We start from the raw sequence: 24,332 nt of genomic DNA on the forward strand, positions 1-24,332 counted from the left end.
TCTACTATTGTCAGTGGTGGAGAGAGTGCTTGCTGATGATGGTGGTCATTGGAGCCAGGCAATCAGGCTGGATGGTGTCAAGCTTCTTGTGTGTTCTTGGGGCTTCACCCATCCAGGCAAGTGGGGAGTATTCCTTCACACTCCTGACCTGTGCCTTTTTCTGATGAAGGGTCTAGGCCTGAAACATAGGCTTTTGTGCTCCTAAGATGCTGCTTGGCCTGCTGTGTTCATCCAGCATCACACCTTTTGTTATCTCAGATTCTCCAGCATCTGCAGTTCCCATTATCTCTGACTTGTGCCTTATATGGTGGTGAACACGTTTTGGGGAGTTGGGAGATAAGTTACTTCATTTTAACATACTAAACTAACAAATTTTGTTAGTTAATATCTCTTTCTTTTGATTCAGAGATTTAATCTGGGTATGACTCAACTTACTGTTTGCTCACAACATGCCTGATTGGAACTGAAATCGGAATTTACGCTCGCATAATCCTGTGTGCAAGTGTTGTTAGGTTCGTTTTTCAGAGACCCTCAGGGACTTGATACAAGAGCAAGGCACTGACCTGGTTACAAAAACACTATCCTCTATTATTAAGCAAGTACAAGGATCACTGTACGCAGCCCGCCACAGAGCGCTGAGTATCATGAGCGATTCTCCCCAAACAGGGGACAGTCCTCGCTTTTATACTCTTGGAATTGGCAGATACATAAAACAATTACTATATCTGAACAGGATACATCTGATCGTCTCAAAGTGTATGATAACGACAGGTTGCGATTTCATGTGAGGCTGGATGAACACAGCAGGCCCAGCAGCATCTCAGGAGCACAAAAGCTGACGTTTCGGGCCTAGACCCTTCATCAGAGAGCCCGAAACGTCAGCTTTTGTGCTCCTGAGATGCTGCTTGGCCTGCTGTGTTCATCCAGCGTCACATTTTATTATCTTGGATTCTCCAGCATCTGCAGTTCCCATTATCACTGATGCGATTTCATGTGCCTGGCTTGATCAAAGTTCACTGACCTGGCTATTTCAACAGGAACAGGGGTAGGTGGCGGTGTGGGGGTAGAGCCATAAAGATTATAGAGCTTAGTGCTTTTTGTGTTTACAGATGTTTCACACCCCGACATATGTTTCACACCTAATCCTATTCAGGCAGGAAGTTGAGACAGTGTTCACCTACCCCTGTATGAGGAGAGACAGAGCGTAAAAATTCATGGGATGTTAACCCATTAACATCTCAGTGTCAGCATGGACAGAGTGATCAGCTCACATCTCCCAGTCTCCAAGCAGTTGATGAGCCTGCTTCTCTTTTTTTTGTTTGTACACTAGATATTTTCAAAACAACCTTTTGGAGTAGGTGTGACTCAAACCTGGGTCAGAGGTAGGGACACTACCCTCTACCACAAGAACCCTAGTAATATCTTTGATTTCTTCAGTCATACAGATATTTTTAATCAAACTGTTTGGATATGTCTGGAGCAGCTAGGGTTTGAACCGAGATCTCTTGGATCACAGGCAGGGACAATGCTATTGTGCCAGATGAGCCCCAGTCCTGAACTAGCTACCTTTCCTCTCAGGGCACAGGTCCTGATGCATTTCTCAGTGCTTGCTATTCACGTGATTGTTGTGAATGGTCTGGACTCGCCTCCTTGAGCCTGGGCAGTTGTCTCGAGGCTGCCTCCTGGTGGTTTTGATCATCTCGCATATTTTGTCACTTCATCTCTGACAGAGGGTCCCTGTATTCATAACATTAACCCTCTATCTCCCTCCATGGATGTCGCCAGATCTGCTGAATTTCTGTTTTCGTTTCAGGTTTCTAGCATCGGCAGTTCTTTGTACAAATAAAACAGTTGTTGTCTCGTTCTCACGTGGTTAACCAGATAAGCTAGTCTTTTCAGTTCCCAAACAACCAGCCCACTTGCACATTTGTAACAGTACCTTTATTTATCAATTTAATATTTAATCTCATGTAGCAGGTCATCTTACAGAGTTTCATTTGCTCTGTTCCTTTAACAATAGGGCAGTTAAAACACATTAATCATGTTGGAGGTTTGGAATCAAGGTAACCAGTCCTTAGGAATTACAAATCACTTAAGAGCTGAAGTCATTTGAAGTTTAAAAGTTAGTCGGATCAGTTGAGCTCCACATTACAAATTCACCATATTCCACTACCACCCAAATCTCTACTTCAGAGATAACGAGGTGTAGAGCTGGATGAACACAACAGGCCAAACAGCATCAGAGAAGCAGGAAGGCTAACGTTTCGGGCGTGGATACTTGTTCAGAATGAAGTGTCTAGGCCCAAGACGTCAGCCTTCCTGCTCCTCTGATGCTGCTTGGCCTGCCGTGTTCATCCAGCTCTACACTTCGTTATCTCGGATTCTCCAGCATCTGCAGTTCCTATTACCTCTTTCAGATATGATTGTGTTCTGAGGAAGGGTCACTTAACCTGAAACGTTAAATCTTATTTCTCCCCAGACCTGCTGAACTTTTCCAGCAATTTCTGCTTTTATTTCCTTGTCTCGAGGATTTGTTATTTATCATTTATACGTGCCACTCCCCCACATTACCAGGTGTTATTACCATTTGTGGGGAAATGGGAAAAGGAGTCCTGGGGAAAATCATGAACAAGCCATTATATTTATGTGTCAGTATCAATTTAATATTTAATCTCATGTAGCAGGTCATCTTACAGAGTTTCATTTGCTCTGTTCCTTTAACAATAGGGCAGTTAAAACACATTAATCATGTTGGAGGTTTGGAATCAAGGTAACCAGTCCTTAGGAATTACAAATCACTTAAGTCAGTTTCTGATCTGTGGTAACCCCTTGGATCTTGGCAGTGGGGGATTCAGTGATTTTAGTGCTAATAAATGTCAAGGGAAAACGATAAGGTTCTCTCCAGATGGTCATGACTTTGACACTTGTGTGATGTGAATATTAGTTATCACTTACCAGCAGAAGCTGCATGTTGTCCAGATCCTGGAGACAGTAAGGACTGCAGATGCTGGAAGCTAGAGTCAATAAATATGAAGCTGGGGAGGGTAAATGGGTTGGAGATGGGTGAATGCAGGGAGGGGGTTATTGTGTCTGGTCAATGGGAAGGGCGGAGTGGAGAGGTGAGAGAGTCAGTCAATGAACAAGTTGGGGTTGGAGAGATTTTTGAAGTGGTGAAGTCAATATTCAAGCCATTGGCCTGTAAGGTGAAATATGAGGTGTTCTTCCTCCAGTTTACATTTGGCCTCACTCGGACAGTGGAGGAGGCCAAGGGTGGACATGTTGTCAGGGGAGTGGGAGGGGAGTTAGGTTGGCTGGCACATGCAGAGTACAGATGCTCCACTGTCCTTGAGTCTGCGCTTGGTCTCCCTGATATAGAGGAGACCACGTCGGAAGCAATGGATACAGTAGATGAGGTGAGATGAGGCGCAGGTGAATCCCTGCCAGATTCGGAAGGATTGTTTGGGGCCTCGGATGGAGGTGGGAGTGGGGGGGTGGTGTAGGGGCAGGTGTAGCACCTCCTGCGGTTGCAGGGAAAAGTGCTGGGTGTGGTGGAGGGGTTATTCGGGAATGTGGAGCTGATAAGGGAGTCGCGGAGTCAATGGCTCCTGCCGAATGCGGACGGAAATAGTCTGACAGACACATTGTCTCCCACCAAGCTCATCTCCTCCTACCTCGACTCTTTTCTTTCCCCTTTGATCCTTACCTACATTTGGGACACAACCCACGCCCACCATCTCTTCCAAAGCTTCCAATTCCCCGGCCCCCAGCACCTCATCTTCGCTGTGGACGTACAGTCCCTGTACATGGGTATCCCCCACACAGAGGGCCTAAAAGCCCTTCGCTTCTTCCTCTCCCGTAGACCCACCCAGTCCCCCTCCACCGACACCTTCATTCGCTTGGCAGAACTAGTCATCACCCTCAATCATTTTTCTTTTGACTCCTCCCATTTCCTATAAACCAAAGGGATGGCCATGGCCACCTGCATGGGCCCAAGATGTGACTTCCTCTTTGTAGGATTCTTCCACTTCTCCACCGGCACTATGCCTCACCTCTTTCTCTGCTATGTTGATAACTGTAACAATGCGGCCTCAAGCTCCCGTGAGGAGGTCAAACAGTTCATCGACTTTACCAACACCTTCCACCACCCCCTCAAATTAACCTGGGCCATTTCTGACACCTTGATCCCCTTCCTGGACCTCTCCAACTCTATCTCCAGAGACCAACTCACCACCAACATCTATTTCATTCTCTGACTCCCAAATCACCTCATTACCATATCTTCTCTTATTCACACTCCTGCAAAAATTCTACCCCATACTCCCAATTCCTCCTCCTTTGCCGCATCTGCTCCCAGGATGAGGTGTTCTACTCCAGGATATCCCAGATATCCTCCTACTTTAGAGACTGTAGTTTCCCCTCCACTGTTACTAAGGGTGCCCTCAACCACATCCCCACAATTTCCCACACTTCTGCCCTCAAACCCTCTCTGCCCCCAACAACAAGGATAGATTCTCCTGAGTCCTCGCATACCACCCACCAATCTCTGAATAAAATACACCGTCTTCCGACTTTTCCACCATCTACGAGCTGACCCCATCCAAAAGATATTTCCCTCCTCACTCTTGTCTGCTTTCCACAGGGACCATTCACTCCGACTCCCTCATCAGCTCCACACTCCCCACCAACTCCTTCACCATACCCGATACCGTTCCCTGCAACCTCAGGAGATGCAACACCTCCCCCTACACCTCTACCATCACCTCCACCCGTGGTCCCAACCAATCCTTCCAAATCCCATAGAGATTCACCTGCACTTCATCAAACCTCATCTACTGTGTCCGTTACACTCGAAGTGGTCTCCTCTGTTGGGGAGGCCACACGCAGACTGGGGGACCAGTTCGTGGAGCATCTGTACTCTGCATGTGCCAACCAACCTAATGTTCCAGTTGCCATCCACTTTAACTCCCCTCCAACTCCCCTGACGACATGTCCACCTTCAGCCTCCTCCATTGTCAGAGTGAGGCCAAATGTCAACTGGAGGAACAACACCTGATATTTCGCCTTAGCAGCTTACAGCCCAGTGGCTTGAATATTGACTTCACCAGCTTCAAAATCTCTCCACCCCAAACTTGTCCATCTACTGACTCACCTATCAACTCCACCCTCCCCAATGACCAACCACAATAACCCCCGACCTGCATTCACCTATCTCAGTCTCATCTAACCCCCCACCTCTAGTTCCACGCCCCCCATTTATTTATTTCTGGGGTCTTCCACCACCCCCTCCGACCAATCATTTGGGTGGCACGGTGGCTCAGTGGTTGGCTCTGCAGCCTCACAACACCAGGGAACCAGGTTCAATTCCAGCCGCGGGTAACTGTCTGTGCGGAGTTTGCACATTCTCCCCATGTCTGCATGCGTTTTCTCCGGGTGCTCTGGTTTCCTCCCACAGTCCAAAGATGTGCAGGCTAGGTAGATCAGCCATGTTAAATTGCCCGTAGTGTTCGGGGGCGTGTGGGGTACAGGGGGATGGGTCTGGGTGGGATGCTACGAGGGGCGGTGTGGACTTGTTGGGCCGAAGGGCCTGTTTCCACACTGTAGGGAACCCAGCCTAATCATGATGAAGTTTTCAGCCTGAAACATTGTCTTATCAGCTCCTCGGATGCTGTCTGACCTGCTGTGCTTGCCCAGCTCTACATTTATTGACACAACCATCCAAACCTTGTTGCATTTGACCATGGACTGCTTCTGTATCTGCAGAGCCGCAAATGGTGCTGAGTATTGTGCAATCATTGGCGCATGTCCCGACTTCTCACCTTAAGCTGGAGGGAAGGTCATTGAATGTAGCAGCTGCAGATGGTTGGGACTAGAACCAATGCTTCCCCTAGTTTCTTTTTTCCACTGCGGTGCAATGGTTTTATATATGGAAGTCAGTGTTCTGGCACATCCAGTCAATGTGCACAGAACCTGCCAATGGCTTAGATAAGATTTCACCTCCGGACTAGACCCTGAGAAAGTCCTGGAGCGATGCCCAGGAACTGAGTTGACTGACTTCCAACAATAACCGTCATCGTCCTTTGTGCTGGGGAATGATATCAACCAATGGAGAGATTACCCCCCCCCCCTCCAATTCCCATTAACTCCACTTCCTCTGCTTACTAAAAAAGACGTTGGAAAATTACATTTTTATGAGACATAATCCATTATCCAACATGAAAAATAGAAGTACACTTTTTTTTAGTAGTAGTTTATGTTCCTTTGTTAGCGTGTCAGTATCTTCCCAGGAGATTGTGTTGACTGCATTGCTCTGTGTTGATCTCTCACATCCTGCCAATGTCATGGAGAATCACCAGGAGACATAGAGAATTCTACAAGAAGTTAAACTTTTATTTGCAAACAAAAGCTATGGCAAGCAGAATATGGTTTCCCGATCGCCCCCGATCCTCAGGCTTGTTACCTTTTTTATACCCTTTCAGTTATCATGCTCTTTCTCAGGTTATCAGCATAACCAATTGTGTTAATTAGTGTTATCTCTCTAAGGTATTCGTCTTCTGAACTATTTCTGCTACAGTGATTTCTCAACTTATTAGACTATGATTATTTTCTGCCGCAATGGTCTCCTACCCGCACCTAATCTATTACATTAGGTCATCCTGGCCTTCAGTATTTGAGATTACATGTCACATGATGTTACTATCCCAATCATACTGTGCTCCCATTGTGCCAGTCCCACCTAGTACCACCTAATGCAGTACCGTCTAATACCACCTAATCTATTACATTATGTCATTATGTCCCGCAGCCTGTTTACCTTTATGTCACGTGATCTGACTTGACTAACCTGCTCATACTGTTTTCCATTCGTATATACTTAATTTGTTCTACTTAATTTGTTCTGCGTAGCCCTAAACAATTATCTTATTGCTTTGTCTGTTCCATTGTATTTTCCATACCGCCAGCCCATTATATCCGTCACCTAAAGCCAGTTTTAGGTTTTAGATTACCAGTCCAGATGTTCACAAGTCCAAGGGTGTTCCAGGATACCAGCTCCTGTACCTCTGTGCTGAGGGAGCTGCCCTGGGAGTGAAGTCTCCATTGTGTGTGACATTAGTGTGGGACTCCCAATTCAGCACCCAGCAGAATTGTATTGGTGCTCCCCAAAGCTGGTCAGGATCTGGCGTATGCAGAGTAGCCCGCAGCTCCTGGCATCTCAAAGCCACAGCACCCCTTGCCATCTCCAGTGTTTCCCAGCTGGGGGAGGCCCTCATCATCTATCCCTCTTTGGTATTTTGCTGCTTCTTCTGTTATGGCCTGTTTCCTGCATTTCATCATGAAAGTTATAGCCCCTTGACCTCTGAATAGCAGTTGACAATGTGATTCTCAAGGTGAAGCCTTGGGGCTAGGTGCCAGCTTGGGATGGGTTGGAAGATCACTGTTCGGACTTTCGTTTCTGCAATGCTGGGCATTTTATTCCCTATCTTGTAACTAAAGAAGCTGTACCTAGGTACCTTTGTATTTAAAATGGTGCTAATTCTAATTCCATTTCTGGATAGGGTATTCCAAGAAGTGAATGAGCTACTTTTGAAGTGTAGTTGCTATGGAAGTGTGAAAAACAGAAAGCAATCAGATATGGGCCAGATAGTAAATGGAGAAAATGCTAAAGAAACTCAGCAGGTCATTGAGAGAGTGAAACAGTTAATGTTTCACATTGGTAAGCATTTGCCAAAACCAGAAAACTTGGGTGTATTTTCTGAAGAAGGGTCTAAACTTGAAATGTCATCCTTCCTGCTCCTCTGATGCTGCTTGGCCTCCTGTGTTCGTCCAGCTCTACACCTTTTTATGTCAGATTCTCCAGCATCGGCAGTTCCTAGTATCTCTGGAACAAACTTAGGTGTAACAGGTTTTTGACCAGGAGGTAGAAAGAATAGGAGGGGTGGAAAAACAGAAGGGCAGAAGATGGAGGAATTAAATAAGAAAAGGCGTAATAATGCAAGGAAGCAGCAGAGAGCTTTGTAAATAAATAGAAGACCTTGCATCACTCATGTAAACCAGAATGCTTAATCACCAGCATTCATTGGATCAATCTGTACGAGTGAACTAAAATGCATGTCAGCGAATGGAGCCAATCCTGTATGGAATGCACTAATTTCAGACATGACAACAACTTAATGTAATCTCATTTAGCAGGGTTTCAAATATACTGAAGATATTCAACCCAATGTGAAGCACTGTGGCCATTGCATTTCTCCCTGCTATTTCATTGAAGATAAACTCAACCAGTGATTGGTGACTGGACAAGGATCTCGCTGTCATTATTTGTTAAACAGGGGCTAACTTCACACACCGAATATGAATTATGACTTCCAAGGTCAGCATCATGCACAGTAATTGCAGGAATTGTACGCATTTCCTCATTCTTCGTGGAATTATGTTTGATAGCACCAAGTTGCTAATTCCATTCCACCACAGAGCATAATGTTTTATGTTATGTTATGATTTTGGGTGTTCAGCACTGATGCTTTCACATGCACTTTTTCATGTACACAGGAGGAGGCCATTCAGCAATTGTACACATGTTGGCTCTCTCACTCTTCTTAAGAAATAAAGCCCAGCAAGAGACAAAGAAACTGCAGATGCTGGAATCCAAGGTAGACAAACAGGAGCCTGGAAAAACACAGCAAGCCAGGCAGCGGCTGGAAGAGAAGTCAACGTTTTAGATAATTCTTCAGGGTAATACCTGAAATGTTGACTTTTCTCCTCCAGAAGCTGCTTGGCTTTCTGTGTTTTTCCAGCCTCCTGTTTGTCAAATAAAGCCCGGTGTTTGGTTTGCTCTGAATTTGGTGTGATTCGGTGGGATGTCCTTATCTGGTTAATGTGGCTTACCTCCTTTAGGGCGGCATGGTGGCTCAGTGGTTAGCACTGCAGCCTCACAGTGCCAGGGACCCCGGTTCGATTCCAGCCTCGAGTAACTGTCTGTGTGAAGTTTGCACATTCTCCCCGTGTCTGCGTGGGTTTCCTCCGGGTGCTGCAGTTTCCTCCCACGGTGCAAAGATGTGCAGGCGAGATGCATCGGCTGTGCTAAATTGCCCCTTAGTGTTCAGGGGTGTGAGGGTTATAGGGGGATGGGCCTGGGTGGGATGCTCCAAGGGGCAGTGTGACTTGTTGGGCCGAAGGGCCTGTTTCCGCACTGTAGGGAATCTAACCCTGCTTATCAAGCTTGTGCACCCCTACAAGAACAGTTTCCCTGAGGTGACTAACTGTGCTGTCAGCTCCTTAGAGGTGAAACTGGTCACGGTAAGAGTGTTTGTGTCACAGACAAGAAATCGTCCTGCAAGTCCTTCCACTGGGTCACACTGTCTCAAAAGAATGTGATGGTAATCTGGGAGAGGTTGATGTAAATTAACCCCCATTGTTCCTGCATTACAAAACCAGCAGACTGGGTAGTGCTGGGAGCTGGTTGGATCTCGTCTGATTAGTAATCAATGAATACTATCATGCAAATTCTGTAAATTGGGAGCTAACTGCAGGCTCATTTGTAATGTATCAAAGGTCGAATTATGCCCATGATAAAAGTTTTTGTGAGCAGTGAATTTTTTTCAGAATTACAATGCTGCATGTTACAAACAGGATGTCGTTGCTGTGTTTCTTAAGGATGCATTGTCAGGCGAGTTCTAGTTTTGTGTAAACGTCAAATCTTTTGACTTGTGCGCAGTGATAGGTTTGGAGCGGGTTGAAGCAAGTGAAACAGTGTTTGTCCCGTATGCTTTCGTGCCAACGTTGTGGGGCAGCACGGTGGTTCGCACTGTCGTCTCACAGCACCAGCGACTTGGATTTGATTCCAGCCCCTGGCAACTGACTGTGTAAGGTTTGTGCATCGTCTGCACAGGTTTCCTCTGTAGTTTCCTCTCACAGTCCAAAGATGTGCAGGTTAGGTGGACTGGCCATTGCTAAATTGCCCATAGTGTCCAGGGTTGGATGGATTGGCCATTGTAAAGGCAGGGTTACAGGGATGGGGGTGGGTTTGCGTGGGATACTCTTTGGAGAGTCAATGTGGACTGCTTCTGCACTGTAGGGATTCTGTATATGATCTTGCTGTTCTCCACATTGAACTTCATCTGCCATCTATGTGCCTGGTCCATCAAAAAGTTAATAGCACTGCAATGTCTTTGTTGCACTTTACAACTCTCACCTGTACCAGTGTCATCTGCAACTTTTAAAATTGCCCCCATACACCAAGATCAGGAAAAGCAAGAACCCAGTCCTTGTCAGTGTAGAGCTGGATGAACACAGCAGGCCAGGCAGCATCAGAGGAGCAGGAAAGCTGACCTTTCGGGTCGAGACCCTTCTGCCCGATTTGATTCAAAAGGACACTCCGCTCTGTGTGCCTGCAGCTCCACACTGTCATCTTGTGGCCAAAACCTGCAACTACAGTGTAATTGTTGATGACGAAAATGAACACATGGTGAGCGTTGACATAAAATCAGCCCTAAAAAGTATGACAACAATGGGTGTTGTGTCAAGATCCAGTTTTTAGCGAGGAGTGTTTTGAGGAAGAGTCACTCAACCCGAAACGTTAACGCTGATTTCTCTGCACAGATGTTGAGTTTACCCAGGCATTTCTGTTTCTGTTTCCAATTTTTAATGCATTTGGTTTATTTTTTTACTTCTAGGTACTAAAGTTCTGATTTATTTTTCTTCACAGAAGCCTTAAGATTAGAGAAACAGCGAGCTGACCCGCTACAAGTTAAAACTGCAAAAGATGCAAAGTCGGGCTCACAGCGACTCTTTTCACCAGTTTTTTGACAGTCGCAATGAGCTGAAGGCATTGTATCCACTTTCCCAACAGACTGTTTGGAGATCTGAGTGCACCAGTAATGGGTCATCCTCGTCTAATCACCAGTCTTGGAAGGTCCGTTGTGGATCTAACTACTTTGCTAATGAATTGGCAACAAGCAACCCAAATGAAGACGTCAACCAACTTGCCTGTTCCTCAGCTGAATTACCTTCGTCTTTCATTGGCACCACATCTTATCGTTCACCCATATTGACTACATTAATCGGGGGCTCCCAAACTAAAAGCAGATTCCAACCTGCCCATCCACAGTGTCTGCCAACTGAGAGTCAATCTACCTATTCTCAGGATCGATCAGTGTGGTCAGGCACACCCTGCATTCGAACACCTTTGGAGTGCGGCCCTTCTCAGAGACGACCAACGTGCTTGTACCAACAGGCGCAGGCAGCCGTCAAGAATTTCCCATCATCCCCCAGTCCTACTTCTTCTACTGGTGTGCAGCCTGGAACTCCAAGCTCGCTCGCCTCTTGGGCGACACCACCTCTGCTAAACCACAAGAGGTGGTCTGTTTCAGAGCAACTTCCGAGACATTCAGATAACGGGGTGGATTTTGCAGCTCAGCCCACCGAGAACTGTTGGACTAACTGCCCATGTGCCAAGTATCCGCAGGCTCCCGGATCTTTTACGCGCACTGCAAATCAGCAAGCTTCAAACGTGGGCTATTGCAATTCGGGCCCATTTCATAACACAAGTCCTGTAGTTTGCAAAGGGTCCACAGCTGGACGTATGTTTGAGTTAAGCCAGCAGGGAGACAGAATGCAGGCACTGGGTAGGGGCAGTATCTCAACTCTGCAGTCATCAACTGGAAACCACTTCATGAACAATGGACATGAAGCAATGCTTAGCCACACTCCGAGCACAATGTCAAGTGGAGATGGACTTTGTACTCAGATTCCCAGTAAAAGCTCTTCAAAGGCCACTTACCTGCCAGCAGTTTCTCAGTTCAACAGTTTTAATCACAGAACGTCTGAAAATCACCAGATAGATTGTGAATCTACTTCCAGGGCACACCACCTTTCCAATGTGTATTCTCAAAAGTCGTCTCAACATTCGCGGAAGAGGAGGAGTTACGATGTGCTGAGGTTTCTCGAAGAGCTTACATTTGGAGAGCTGAAGGCCTTGCTTCTCGCGTTTGAGGTTATGGATAAAAGGAAAAGAACAGCCCGGGCAAATGTACAGATGGGCGAAGTAAATGCGTCACCCCAGCAAAATCCTGCAATGGTGCAATCTTGTCAGTTTGCAGCACAGAACATAAACTCCGCCAGTCATGTGAACAGCAAGAATCTGAGCAGCGCTTTGTCGTTAAGAGATCAGTCAATGCCAGACAGAAATACGGACAGCAATTCTGTTTTTCCAAAACAAAGCGAGCAACAGATTTTATCTCCCTGTTTGCCAAACCGCCACCAATGCAACTCATTGATAGAACGACTCAGTCTATCTCTCCAAAGTTATGAAGAGAAAAGCTCTGTTTTACAAGACAGTACAATGTATCCCCACATCCACCAAGGGGCTTTAGGTGTTGAGTGTAACATGCAAGATTACCCGCTTAACTGTTTAAACTCCAAGAATGCAGAATCTTTAGGCTCTGGGTCTGTTGATCCCAATTATTTTGGATCAAACCAACAAGATGAACCATACAATCATTCATTTCGGTCACTGGATATCTCCAGTCCTCAGATAAATGCTTCTCCGTGTGATGAACAAAATCAAAAAGAAATCGAAGCCTTGTATGACATGTTGCGAACTTCTTTCGGAAATAAAATGAATGGATATTCAAAGCGTCAAAAGCTGGAAGGTTCTTCACTTCACTTTCAACCAGTCTGTTCGGAATCGGGTCAAATTAACACCGCATCCAGCGGTGTCACACAGTCAGCTTATGTCAACCAGTCTTCCCAGAGGGCTGATTGCCAGGATATTTGGGATACAAGTACAGACTTAGTGCCTAAGTTGCAGAACCCTGCAGGAGCACGACAATTCATGCATGATGCATCCTCACCACTTGGTAAATGGAAAGTGTCAAGCCCTCCCGCTTGCCTTCATTCAAGCGCTGAACTCAGCCAAAGTGCAGAATCCTCTCCAACACTTCACACCTTTGGCAATGAGAAAGATGCAGTTCTCCTCATGCAATCCGAAGTCAAAACTGAGGGGCCGTTCATATCACCCCTACATACAACCTCAACGGTTGAAGAGAAGCCTGCATCTTTCCCAAGTGCCGCAAGATCTCCAACAACGAAACCGGCTGATGTGCTGAATTTGCTGAGATGTTCCAGCCAAGGATCAGGGAGCCAGCAAACTGTGGACAAAGTGTGTGCCGCAACCTCTCCTCATTGTGCCCGAACAGAGCGTATCATAGAGAGCTACCTCATCAACGAACACACTGTAACTTCAGAAAGCTTCCAAGAGAACTTGACTCTAGCAATGAGAGCTGAAGAATTCAGCAGGATGCAAGAAGCTGCTGCTCATGTGGGTGTCCACTTGTCAAATGTAATCTCAAATGAACAAAAAGGTGATATTTATGTTGCACCTTCAGTGGGTTTCCCAGAACAACTCATGGCCCAGACTATTGAATCGTCTAAACTGTCCAGTGCTCCATCAAAGTTAGTTGATCTGCATCAACATCAGGCAGGACTCCACTGTAAAGCCAATAGTGAGGTACCTGCAGGAATCCATACAGAAAATGGATCTCCATTTTCTGATATCTACACTACAAATGATAACAAGGTAAGTGATGCATCCCCAGAAAAAGTTGTTGAGGAGCTCAACTCAATACCAAATTCTCAGAGTGTTTCAACAAAGGAATCGGACACCTTAGAATTCATTTTACGTTCTTTAGGTATTATTCCAGAAGACAGTGAAGGACCAAGTGTGGCAACTCTAACTTCCATGTCTCCTGGTGTAACCAGTCCAGAGCAGAACATAGCTGCCTTTTTGTCAAATGATCCATCTGGTCCAGAAGTAAAGCAGACGCAAGACTTAACTCTACCATCGTTTAATACAGCAATATCAAATGATAAGGAGCAAGTGTTTGCTTCAGTTGGTCCTGCTTCTACAGGGTCCAAGGAAACCAGAGGCTGGTCAGATGTTCCTGTTAACCCCGGAGAAAGACAGCAGACTCCAAAGGTTCCTTTCGAGAATGACAGAACCACTCCGGCAGTCGTTAAACAAACACCTGCCGATGTAAACAGATCGATCTCTGTTTTTCAAGCGAGGAGTGTCCAAAGTCCATTGGTCAACAGAGCTCAGAGTGAGGAAGAGAACAGATTGCAGGGAACTGAACCTCCGGATGTGGTACATTACGCAGCTCAGGGCTCGGTTCCAGTGAACTCTGGGAACAATCAGGAGGCCGAAGAACATTTGGCCAATAATCTCACTTGTGCCCCAACAGCACATCATCCACACGCACACGCTGTGACTAATGCTATTAAATTAGAAGGTGGTATTGAAAGCAGCAAAGGGAATAATCCTTTGATGAATCTCCACACCTTATCCTTAGTAAATCAGTCCGTCTCCTCGGTTTTGCATGCTTCAGCTCTGTTGGACAAGCCTCCATTGATTACACAGGTTGAAGAGATGCAGGAAACTCTATCTCTGCCTTCTGTAGGAGGCTATGATCAGCTCCTCAGTCTGCTATCCTCATCCCGCAGCTCTCCCTGTGAGCTACCGGCATGTTCAACACCATTAATAAATCCAGTTGCTGATCCATCGTGTGCAGGCTTGGTTGAGAACAGCAGACGTGCATCCAGGAGTGACACAGATAGTTCATCTCCTCGGAAAGTGCCAGAAGAAGCTGCACACTCCATTCGAAGCGTAAGAAGTAACAAGCACTGTGTAGCTGATGGACCTTTTGACCTGTGCAGAGGATTGAGGAAGCAGCAAGACACGAAAAGTGGGATCTCTGGGACGGTGGAGAATTCAGTTTCAATGGTCTGTGGCTGCCAGGACAGCCGAAAGCCAGGCAGTGAAGAAAACTCCGCAAAACCAGGGGTCTTCCCTAGGGCAGCGAATATCAAGGGCTCAGCAGGAACTGAAAATTCATCAGCCCCTGTGTCAAGCAGCGCAGATACCTGTGGCTCTCTGTCTGTGATACGAGGTGTCCTAACCTCAAGAATCCCACTTAAATGTCGAAGACCGGCTCTGGCAATTGAAGCTTTTCCTCAGAGCAGCAATGGGGAAGTAAAGACTGTTGCAGGCGGCTCCCTGCTCCGAGCAAAAGTCTGTAGGGCAGCAGCCGTTTCAAAAGGTGCTGGCACAGATTTGCTCTCAGGGATCAGGATCAGCGTTATATTCTCACTCTCTGAATACCAGGACCACTGGAAAATCATAAACGGTGCACACCTCATTTCTAAATCCTCGGTAACTGCAGGCAGCCAGCTCGAGCAATCCCTCCTGAAAGTGAGCAATTTTTCCACAACGCAAATAGAACAAGGCCCGACAGAGATGAATGGACCAATCAGGGCTGGTTCAAATCTGGGCAGACAGGGAAACCTCATTACGGACTCCCCTCACAGTCAGAGCGTTGTACCTTTTCTAAGTGATTCTTTTGTCCAGCTGTCAAATACAGATATCTTCAGCACTGTGGCTAAACATTCCGATCGCGTTTACCAAATGGAGGTAAAACTGAATCAAAACTTTGAGAGTTCTCAGCATAGGGGCAAGCCAAATGCAGTGGTTTGTGCAGACCTCTCCAAGTTACCAACGGGAAATGGGTGCGGTACTGAAAGCCCAAGGGAGGCAAATGATACCACAGGTCGACAAAGGGCAACATCAGTTCTCTGTTGCTTCAATTCCAAAGACTTGCTAACCCAGGACCTTTTCAGCAAAAATGAATACCGTAGTATGGCTGATTTGGAAGCCACCACCGCGTCTATTTTCCGCTTCTGGTGTCCATCTGGCCAAGGGTCTGAACAGCACCAACCAGAGACAGGGAAACGATTTGATTTTAAATCTAGTGTCAAATGCCTTCGCAGTGGAATCGACCTCTACGCTGTAGTGAGTGCTGCAGAATCGAACAGTAGCATGCACGCATCAAACACACGCTGCCTCCAGCTTGGGCTCACTGCAGCAGTTGACAGGGAGAAACTTCATCGACATAAGTCTCAGCCAAGAGAATTAAGTAGCTGGCGCGGTCCAACAGGCTCTACTGCGTTTGAAGAACTTGAGCAGTCAGAGAGTGTATTGAGGTCCCACCTGCTGACTGCTGAGGACAGCAACGGTAGCTGGGATGACATCGCTTCACACACGACATCGCTCGAAACCTCCAGACCAAATGCTTCTCTCCATAATAGCAGTTGCCAAATAACTCGACGAAATGGGGACAAACAGTTTGAGGCTAACAACATAGAGATAACCGTACCATCTCTGAGAATGGACAGCATAATGAGCGGACACACAAACAGCAATGATCGCAGTGATGTACAAGATCAGGATACACCATATCCTGAAGATTCAATGCAACCTTTCAATGGGCCAGAAAGTCGGAGCAGATTTGAGCCTGGCGTGGACGACAGCAGCGAAATAAAAATTAAACGAATGGATCTCCAAGGACTCAAAACCGTTCTTTCGGCGTTGCCGAGTGCAACATCATCAGCTTTGATCCACAGTCCAGCATCTAAATTGGATGATGAAACTTCTGAAGCGACAAGCCCAGGAGCCTATTGGAAAATCTCTCAGGACTGCGGGAGTAGTCATTTAGATGTGGCACATGAACAAATGGAAATCTCAGCAACAGACTGTTCTTCTGATTCAGCCCCATCTGAGCTGTCTCTTGGCAGAGTTGGCAGCACTCTGCAACAATAATCACTGCAGATCAAAAACTCACCATGTTGGCTACACAGAATGGTATGTGAAAATACAATCTGTAAATGCTTCAGGGAGTTTCTTGGGGAACTTCCTGGCTGCTATTTCGATATCACAAGCTCTAGCAACAAATAGTGGCGATTCTGGTTAACTTGAATTGATGTTTTCACCACAGGAGGTTTGCAATTTTAGGGGAGGGTCATATATTCAAGCCTTTGATCGAGAGCCGTTGACAATGCAGAGCGTATAATAAGGATCGAAGGTCAGTACTCATGAACCACATCTGCATATTGTGAAAAGCACAAAGTAACAAAGTAGAAAGTGAAGAGAGTCCTTCAGTTTGTCTTTCATTGACTGTTCTAACATTGTCTCAGACCTCATTAAGCAGAGATCTGTGTTGTGGGTAAGTTACCACAAGCTAACTGTAATTTGGCGACTTATTCAGAAATTTCACAATCAAATACTGAAGCAGTTAATCAAACTTTATTGCATGTAGCAGGCAACATAAGACTCCTCAAGTAAGCAAATTAAGTCTCATAACCCTACTTACTATTACCCAAATAATGTGGAATTTAGCTACAATTCCAAGCTACAGTGTTTATCTCTGGATGTGTCAAGGGTTCGATCCTTGTGTAGTATTGTTCTCCAGAGTCCTGCTCTCAGAGAATCCTGGAGTCAAGTTTTTATACAATTTTCCATCCTACAGTGTTGTGGTGGTGTGCCATTATTGATGGTCCTTTTAGATTATTTCATCCAAAATATTGCCAGGCTGCAGCTTGCCTTCTTATCAGAAGCAGCTTCCTCGTTCCTTGCTACAATTGGTGCTGACTGCCTGTTTTGAAGATACAGCTTCCTTGTGATTAACTAACTCCTTAAATTCTGCAGGGCAACTGTTTGTCCTTGAGGTATAAGGCATCCATTTACCAAGCAATTGTTAAAACAGTTTTCTTTATGTAGCTTTGACTCCATCTTTCTGAATGCATGGCTAATTGCTTTCAATTCCTGGATACATTTATCTTTGTCCTTTTAGTAGCTTATTCCAGAGGGAGTTATTTGCTACTTCTTTGAATCTAAGAACAGTTATTGAAGTTGTGAAGTTTGCACAATCACTTTATACATTTATATATGTGCCAGCTTGTGTTACTTAGCTGTGCTGCTGGAGTTTAGTATTTTTGTGTTTACAATTGTGAAAATTCACCTTGGTGGCATATTTGTGGCTTAAAATTAGTAGATTGTATTGGCATGAATTAATTGTATGAAGCATCTTGAATTGCACATCTCTTTTAAAGCCAAGCACCGTAATGAAGTTTTAAGAGGTTAAAAAAAACCCCTTAAGTTATGTCCCATATGTCACAGAGTACCCAGCTTAAATATAAGCTCAAGTTAACAGTTAGGAAGATTCAGAGGATGTGCTCCAAGTATTAGATCTTTGTGGAAGGCCAGGATATTTCCCACTGATCAGCAATCATAATTGTGGGTTTTAACTTCTGTGGGCACAGGGATGGGTTTGAATGTTGCCTTTGAAAAGGAAATAAAGTAGAGCATATTACTAAGATCATTGCAGTTGCCAAGGGATAGCACTGGTCAGGAGGATTAAGTTAGACATTTGAAGAGAGAAATTTGAGTTAGGCATCAAGAGATGGCCAAAGAAATTGCCATAGGGTGTCAGGTTTGGGAATGAGTGAGAGAGATGCACACAACAGCAAGCTCAGATTTTGCAGCTCCAACACGTAAGGTGTGTGTGCCCTAGAAGTCTAGGCATCCACAAGAACGCATGTCAGCCTTCGATCATGATAATTGACGATTTGAGTATTATATTTTGTCCGGTTAACCTTGTTAGTTTGCCCCCTAGGTTAGTGATTGTTGTTTGTACCAGTATGGCCATTTCTCAGCAAGAGATTCTGAATTTTTGGGTTTAGCATCAAGTCCAAAAATCCACAATGATACAATATATCTTGAATAAATCAATAAATAAATGCCAACCGGGTACTCAAAAGAAAAAGCATTTTCAGGTAGATTTTTTTATGACTATATATTACCACATCAAAATACCCAATTCTAAGAAACACACCTCTTTTTAACTACTCTGGAATTGGCAAGTTACAAATAGATCTGCTGTGACTTTGTCCGTGCAAAGTCAGCAGAAAGGAACATTTTCCCTGGCTCGCTATAGCTAGAGGTTTGGGATAAGCACCTTTCAGAGAAGTGGCTCCCAGAAGAGGGCTCCTTCACAAGTTGGCTTTCGGGAGGAACCCCTCAACCAGCTGTCGCTCACTCACCCACTACTTCTTGACTCTGGCACCCCGAACAGTTGCTTGTCTTACTCGCTTCTTTGGTACCAGCGTTCTCCAGCTCTTGAAAATTTCATCTTGTGATAGAATTGCGCACGGAAGACACTGACTGCGGAATACTAAACATAGATTCGTAGAATGATTCGAGCGTGTGAGGTGGCCGTTTGTCCTGATTTAAATCCTTGCTGATTCTCCACAAAACAAAATTTAACTAGTCCCACTTTGTCCCCTGTTAGTTAGCCTACCCTGAGATTTGAGATAAATTAAGTCTATTTTTTAAAAAATCAGCAAACTGGAACTCGTGAAGCTATGACTACAGAAGTCCAAGGCAAGGTCTTGATTGTTTACACTAAGTACAGAAGCAGGTTGTGAGGAGGGCATTGCCTGGAAAGGGAAATAATTTGGTGGAAGTAAAAATTTGCCAGGTGGTCTTTATTTATACATGGGACAGGGATCAGGAGCATTTAATGCCCGTTCCTAGTTGTCCGTGTGAAGGTAGTGATGGTGAGCTGCACTGAACAGTGCAATTAAAGAGGGAATTCCAGGATTTCAACCCCACGACAGGGAACGGCACAGTGACATTTTTCAAGTCAGGAGGATGAGTGGTTTGGGGCGTTCCCATGCAACTACTCCCCTCGTCCTTTGGGTGTTGAGCTGTGGGTTTGGAAAGTGCTGTGGAGGGAAATGTAATGTGAGATGAAGAACAAAGTCCTGGCAACATCTGTTAGAGTACACTGTGAGGCTGCCCACATTGGCAAGGAGAAAAACAAAATATTACTGAAATAGAGACTACAGAATGGAATAACACAGAGGGATCTGTGGAAATTAATTACAAACAGCCACACACTGTTACAGTAAGTGATTAGAAAGGCAAATGGAATCTTGGTTTTTATTGTAAGGGTGAAGCACAAATGTAAGAAATATCTTGCTGCAAAGGTACAGAACATTGGTGAAACCACATCAAAAGAACTGAGATAACACAGTGTAGAGCTGGATGAACACAGCAGGCCGAGCAGCATCAGAGGAGCAGGAAAGCTTGACGTTGCAGTTCGGGGCCCTTCTTCAATCTTTTTCTGAAGAAGGGTCCCGACCTGAAACATCAAGCTTTCCTGCTCCTCTGATGCTGCTTGGCCTGCTGTGTTCATCCAGCTTCACATCATGTTATCTCAGGTTCTCCAGCATCAGCAGTTCCTACTATCCTGAGAGAACTGAGTATGGTTTAAGGCTCAATATTAGAGAGGGACAGATATTTATAATTAACTTGCTCAGAGATGTTATTACACACCCCTGGTGTAGCAGGACTTGGACTTTGAACCAATGTCACCCAGGTAGAGATACTGCCACTGAGCCACAAGAGCACATCAGGGGGCAAAATGCTTGCATCTGAAGCAGCTCAGTGATGTTCACTAGGCAGATTCCTGAAATGAATGGCTTATCATGTAAAGAAGGGCTGGGTTTATGTCATTTGCAAGTTGGAACAATGAAAGATGATCACATTAAAACGTATGATTCGGACAGGTTTAATAGAGCGGAGGCTGAGAAGATGGTTGCTTCATGGGAGAGTCTAGAATTAGGGCACAGAGTGTCCAGAACTGCACACAATTCTCCGGCTGTGGCCTGACCAATGTCTTATACCGTTATATACCTACTTCTGTATTCTATACCTGTGCCAGTGAAAGACAGCATTGCATTTGTCTTCATTATGACCTTATCTACCTGTGCTGCTACGTCTGGGGACCTGTGCACTTGCATGCTAAAATCTCTCACTTCATCTACCTCTCTCAGCATATTTCTGTTCATTGTGTATTTCCTTTTTCCTGTTTGATCTTCCTAAATGCACTACCTCACACTTGACACAGGTGAACTCTATCCACCACTTTGCTGCCCACTCCACCAACCCATCTATATTATTTTGGAGGTTACAGCTATACTCTGCACTACCCACTAGACGGCCAACTTGCATCGTCTGCCCATCTCCTAATTGTGCCCCAGACGTTTCAAGTCCAAATCATTAACGTATAAAACAAACAGCAGGGGTCCCAACACTGAGCACCACTTAAAACAGCTTTCCATTCGTAGGGCAGACCTCAATCATTACCCTGTGTTTCCTATTACAAAGCCAACTTTGGATCTGATTCCAACACATTACCCTGTATCTTATGGGTTTTTACTTCTTTGACCGGGATCTCTCCGGTCACTTAACTGCCAATCAGAAAACTTCTGAGTCACTGACCGGAATCTCTCCAGTCACGCAGCTTCCCAACTTCTGCAGTCACAGATCATTAATGTATATCAGGAAAAGGAGGAACCCCGCTAAGTTCCTTTCTTCAAGCTGAGAAACACCACTCAGCATGGTTTCCTGTCTCTCGGCCAGCTTCATATCTGTACTGCCCCTGCTGTTTTCCATGGGGTTTCACTTTGATGACTAAATAGTGCTGTCACATCGTTGTTTTATTTGGATTTGAGCAGAAGAACGTCAGTGCTTTCAGCTGTGTCACAATTTGGAAGGAGCGCTGTCTTATTTTTAATCTGCACGCTAATCCAATAGTACAAAGTTAACAATAACCCCACCAGGTTTAAACGTCCTAAAACTCTGCAATCACACCACCAAAAGAAATAAAAGAACTTGCATTTCTGTAGCACGTTTCCTGACTTCAAAACATCCCAAAGTGCTTTCCAGCCAATTGAAAATGTTTGAATTGTGGTCATGCCTGTAATGCAGGCAAGGTTCCAAAAAACCAACAGTGAGAGCTTGATAATGAGCTGTTGCTTCAGTGACCTCGGTTGGGAGATAAACAACAGTCAGAATACTGGTCAGATCCCTTGCGGACAAATCAAAACGACAGCATTTCCAACAGGGTGCCACACCCTTTACACTATGGTGGAGTGTCAAGATTTTGTGTTTCAGTCTTTGGGAACTATTGCGATTACTTGCAGGAGTTTCTGAAACACGGAATTGTGCCAGGCCATTACTGTCCTGTTTGATCTGCACAGTCTAGGTAGGATATTAGGGGTGTTTTTTTTTAAAAAAAGACATTGTTTGCTTCGATAACTAAACAAGAGTTGTACTTAACATTGGAAATTTTACCACCATGTTTAACTGGATAGATCCTACCACCAACCCCCTGTGAAATTAGTCCTGTGCAGCCAGCCTTTTAGCTCAAAGTGTTTATTTTGTCTTCAGCAATGTGTCAGGGTTCGCAGGAGCAACAGTTTGTGTTTATGCAGCATCTTTAACATAGTAAGATATCCTCAAACCATTTGTTTGGTCTTCAGCAATGCACCAGGGTGACTGACTGACTGAACACCCTGCTCCTGTACTGTCTTGTTATGTTCGTTTGTTTGCAACAATTCTGTGGCATGTGGCTGTGTGTGACAATGCCAACATTGATTACCTGCAGTATTCCTAATCCTCCTTTGAGACCAATTAAAGAGTCTGCTACATTGCTGTGGATCTGGAATCACAGACGAGCCTTCCCTCAGAAGTGGATATACTTTCTCAGTATCTGTCATCTCAAATCCTCTTATGATCCAGACCTGAAGAGGGGAAACACACCCAGGCTGTTCAATCCTTCCTGATAGCTGAAATGTGTGTTCCTGGTCAATGTAATATCATTTTTTTTTTATCTTTTGTATATCTTTTTATTTATATCAACAGTTTACTGCATAATCCTGCTTGGTAGTCAGGGGAAACCAAACGGAAGTCCTGTGTAAATGAATATAATGTCACTGATTTCCAATTCTTTTCTTTGAGCCTTAATAATGTGAATCAGTGCTTGGAGTGATTTGGATATCTGTACCTTGGAATCCTTTTGGTCCTCTGTTTCCTGAAGAGAGAATGACTGAGTTATTCTTTCTGCCAAAAGTATACAAACCATACATTTCTACATTGATGTTTAATTGCCGTGTATTAGAACATATAACACACAGAGAGGTTTGTGAGGAAATTCCAGGCCTGTTCATGTGAAGGCATGGTTTCCATTGATGCAATGATTAAATCCTGGAATTTGCAAGAGGCCAGACTGTAAGGAGCACAGATATCTTGAGCGGTCACACAGACTGAGATGTTAGTAAACACAAAACATGCTTGATTAGAGAAAGGGATCAAGTTTGTTTGTAAAATGTGCGTGTACACTACTCATTGCATGTAACAATCTTATTCGATTTGTTCCCGATAGTTACAGGTCACTGAGGAAACGACTAGAAAGCCCAGTCGCCACATCTACAAACCGGGCCAGTGGATATGATGTGGCATGGTGCCTGTGAAATCTCCAGCAGAAACCGACAGAGGATTCGGCTTCCTTCAGCTGACACCAGAAATTTTGAATGCGTTTACCATCTTTTGTTTTTGCTGCTACAATCACTGTAAGACACTCTTGAATACTCGCAACGTTCTACTCACTTCCAAAGACATCTCTGACTACCTTGAGTATGCAAAGGGAGAATCTGTGTAAACCTTGCAGTCCAGCCAAACACCACCGTCGTGTTTTCCACTGGTGAAAGGAAACTGCCACTCTGCTCAAGAATCGAGGGTGAGCTGAGAGGATTTTCCGTTAGAGGACTCGCACTGCCTCTGAGAAACGGTAACCAGAGGTAGCACTGGGACAAGCTACCCACTGAAAGAAAGGGACAATCATACATATTAAAGATCGGTCAACAAAATTGTTTATGTTATCGTAAAGATAATTAGTAACCAATGCTAGACTAGAATAAAAGCGGTCTTCATGATGTACTTCTGTTGTGAAACAATGTTTTGGATATGAGTAAAACTAGTTGTGTTAGACCTACGACAAGATTTTACAGATTTAAGGACAGCAGGTTTAAGAAGATCAGACCTTTTGGGAAGTACTGACATGAAACTGTGCCATCTCTTGTTTGATTCCAGATTGAAAGGGACAGTTTGAAGGTTAATGGAGTGGGAGGACAGCTTCAGCACATAATGGTCAGTCCCATTTAACTGAAAATTTCAATGGCAGGTATGAAAATGAATATATGCAGCAAATAAATAGGGAGAAGATAGCTGCGCCATTGAGGTTTTGTTTTTAAAATAAATGCTGTGAATTTTTCAAGCTTTTCAGGTGAGCAGTTAGGATTTGTATGCAATGAAGACAGGTTCAAGTTGTGGCTTTCGAAGAGGGATTTGATGAGAACTAAAGGACAATGTATATGGTGAAAAGACAAGGCTGAGGATCTTGCAGGGAGCTGGCAAGGACTTAATGGACAAACTGTCTTCTGTTTATAACCGTTCGCTGTTTCTGTGGCACACTGTTAGCAAGATTATAATCCTTAACCTGCTTATCAAATTTAATTTCCAGTGCCATCAGAGGCTTAATGTGGTACATGACAGAAAGGATCAAGAATGAGAGGACAGAGACTTAAAATAATTGGCAAAA

At 44.8% G+C, this 24,332-nt stretch overlaps 1 protein-coding gene across 3 annotated transcripts in view; it reads left to right on the forward strand.

Annotated features, from left to right (window-relative positions):
- The window catches only part of LOC125460685 (uncharacterized), a 47,318-nt gene extending 23,730 nt beyond the window's left edge, over positions 1-23,588 (forward strand). For 2 of the 3 annotated variants that reach the window (XM_059652278.1, XM_048548380.2), the window contains exons 2-3: positions 10,703-16,690; positions 23,118-23,588. In XM_059652278.1, coding sequence (XP_059508261.1) covers positions 10,760-16,648 — 5,889 coding nt within the window. In that variant the 5' untranslated portion in view covers positions 10,703-10,759 and the 3' untranslated portion in view covers positions 16,649-16,690; positions 23,118-23,588. Of the gene's footprint in view, positions 1-10,702; positions 16,691-16,823; positions 16,911-23,117 lie in introns of all 3 variants that reach the window. The other variant, XR_009446869.1, reaches the window with a different exon arrangement.
- Positions 23,589-24,332: the final 744 nt, after the last annotated feature.

This window comes from Stegostoma tigrinum, chromosome 18 (genome assembly GCF_030684315.1).
Source record: "Stegostoma tigrinum isolate sSteTig4 chromosome 18, sSteTig4.hap1, whole genome shotgun sequence".
Taxonomy (NCBI): domain Eukaryota; kingdom Metazoa; phylum Chordata; class Chondrichthyes; order Orectolobiformes; family Stegostomatidae; genus Stegostoma; species Stegostoma tigrinum.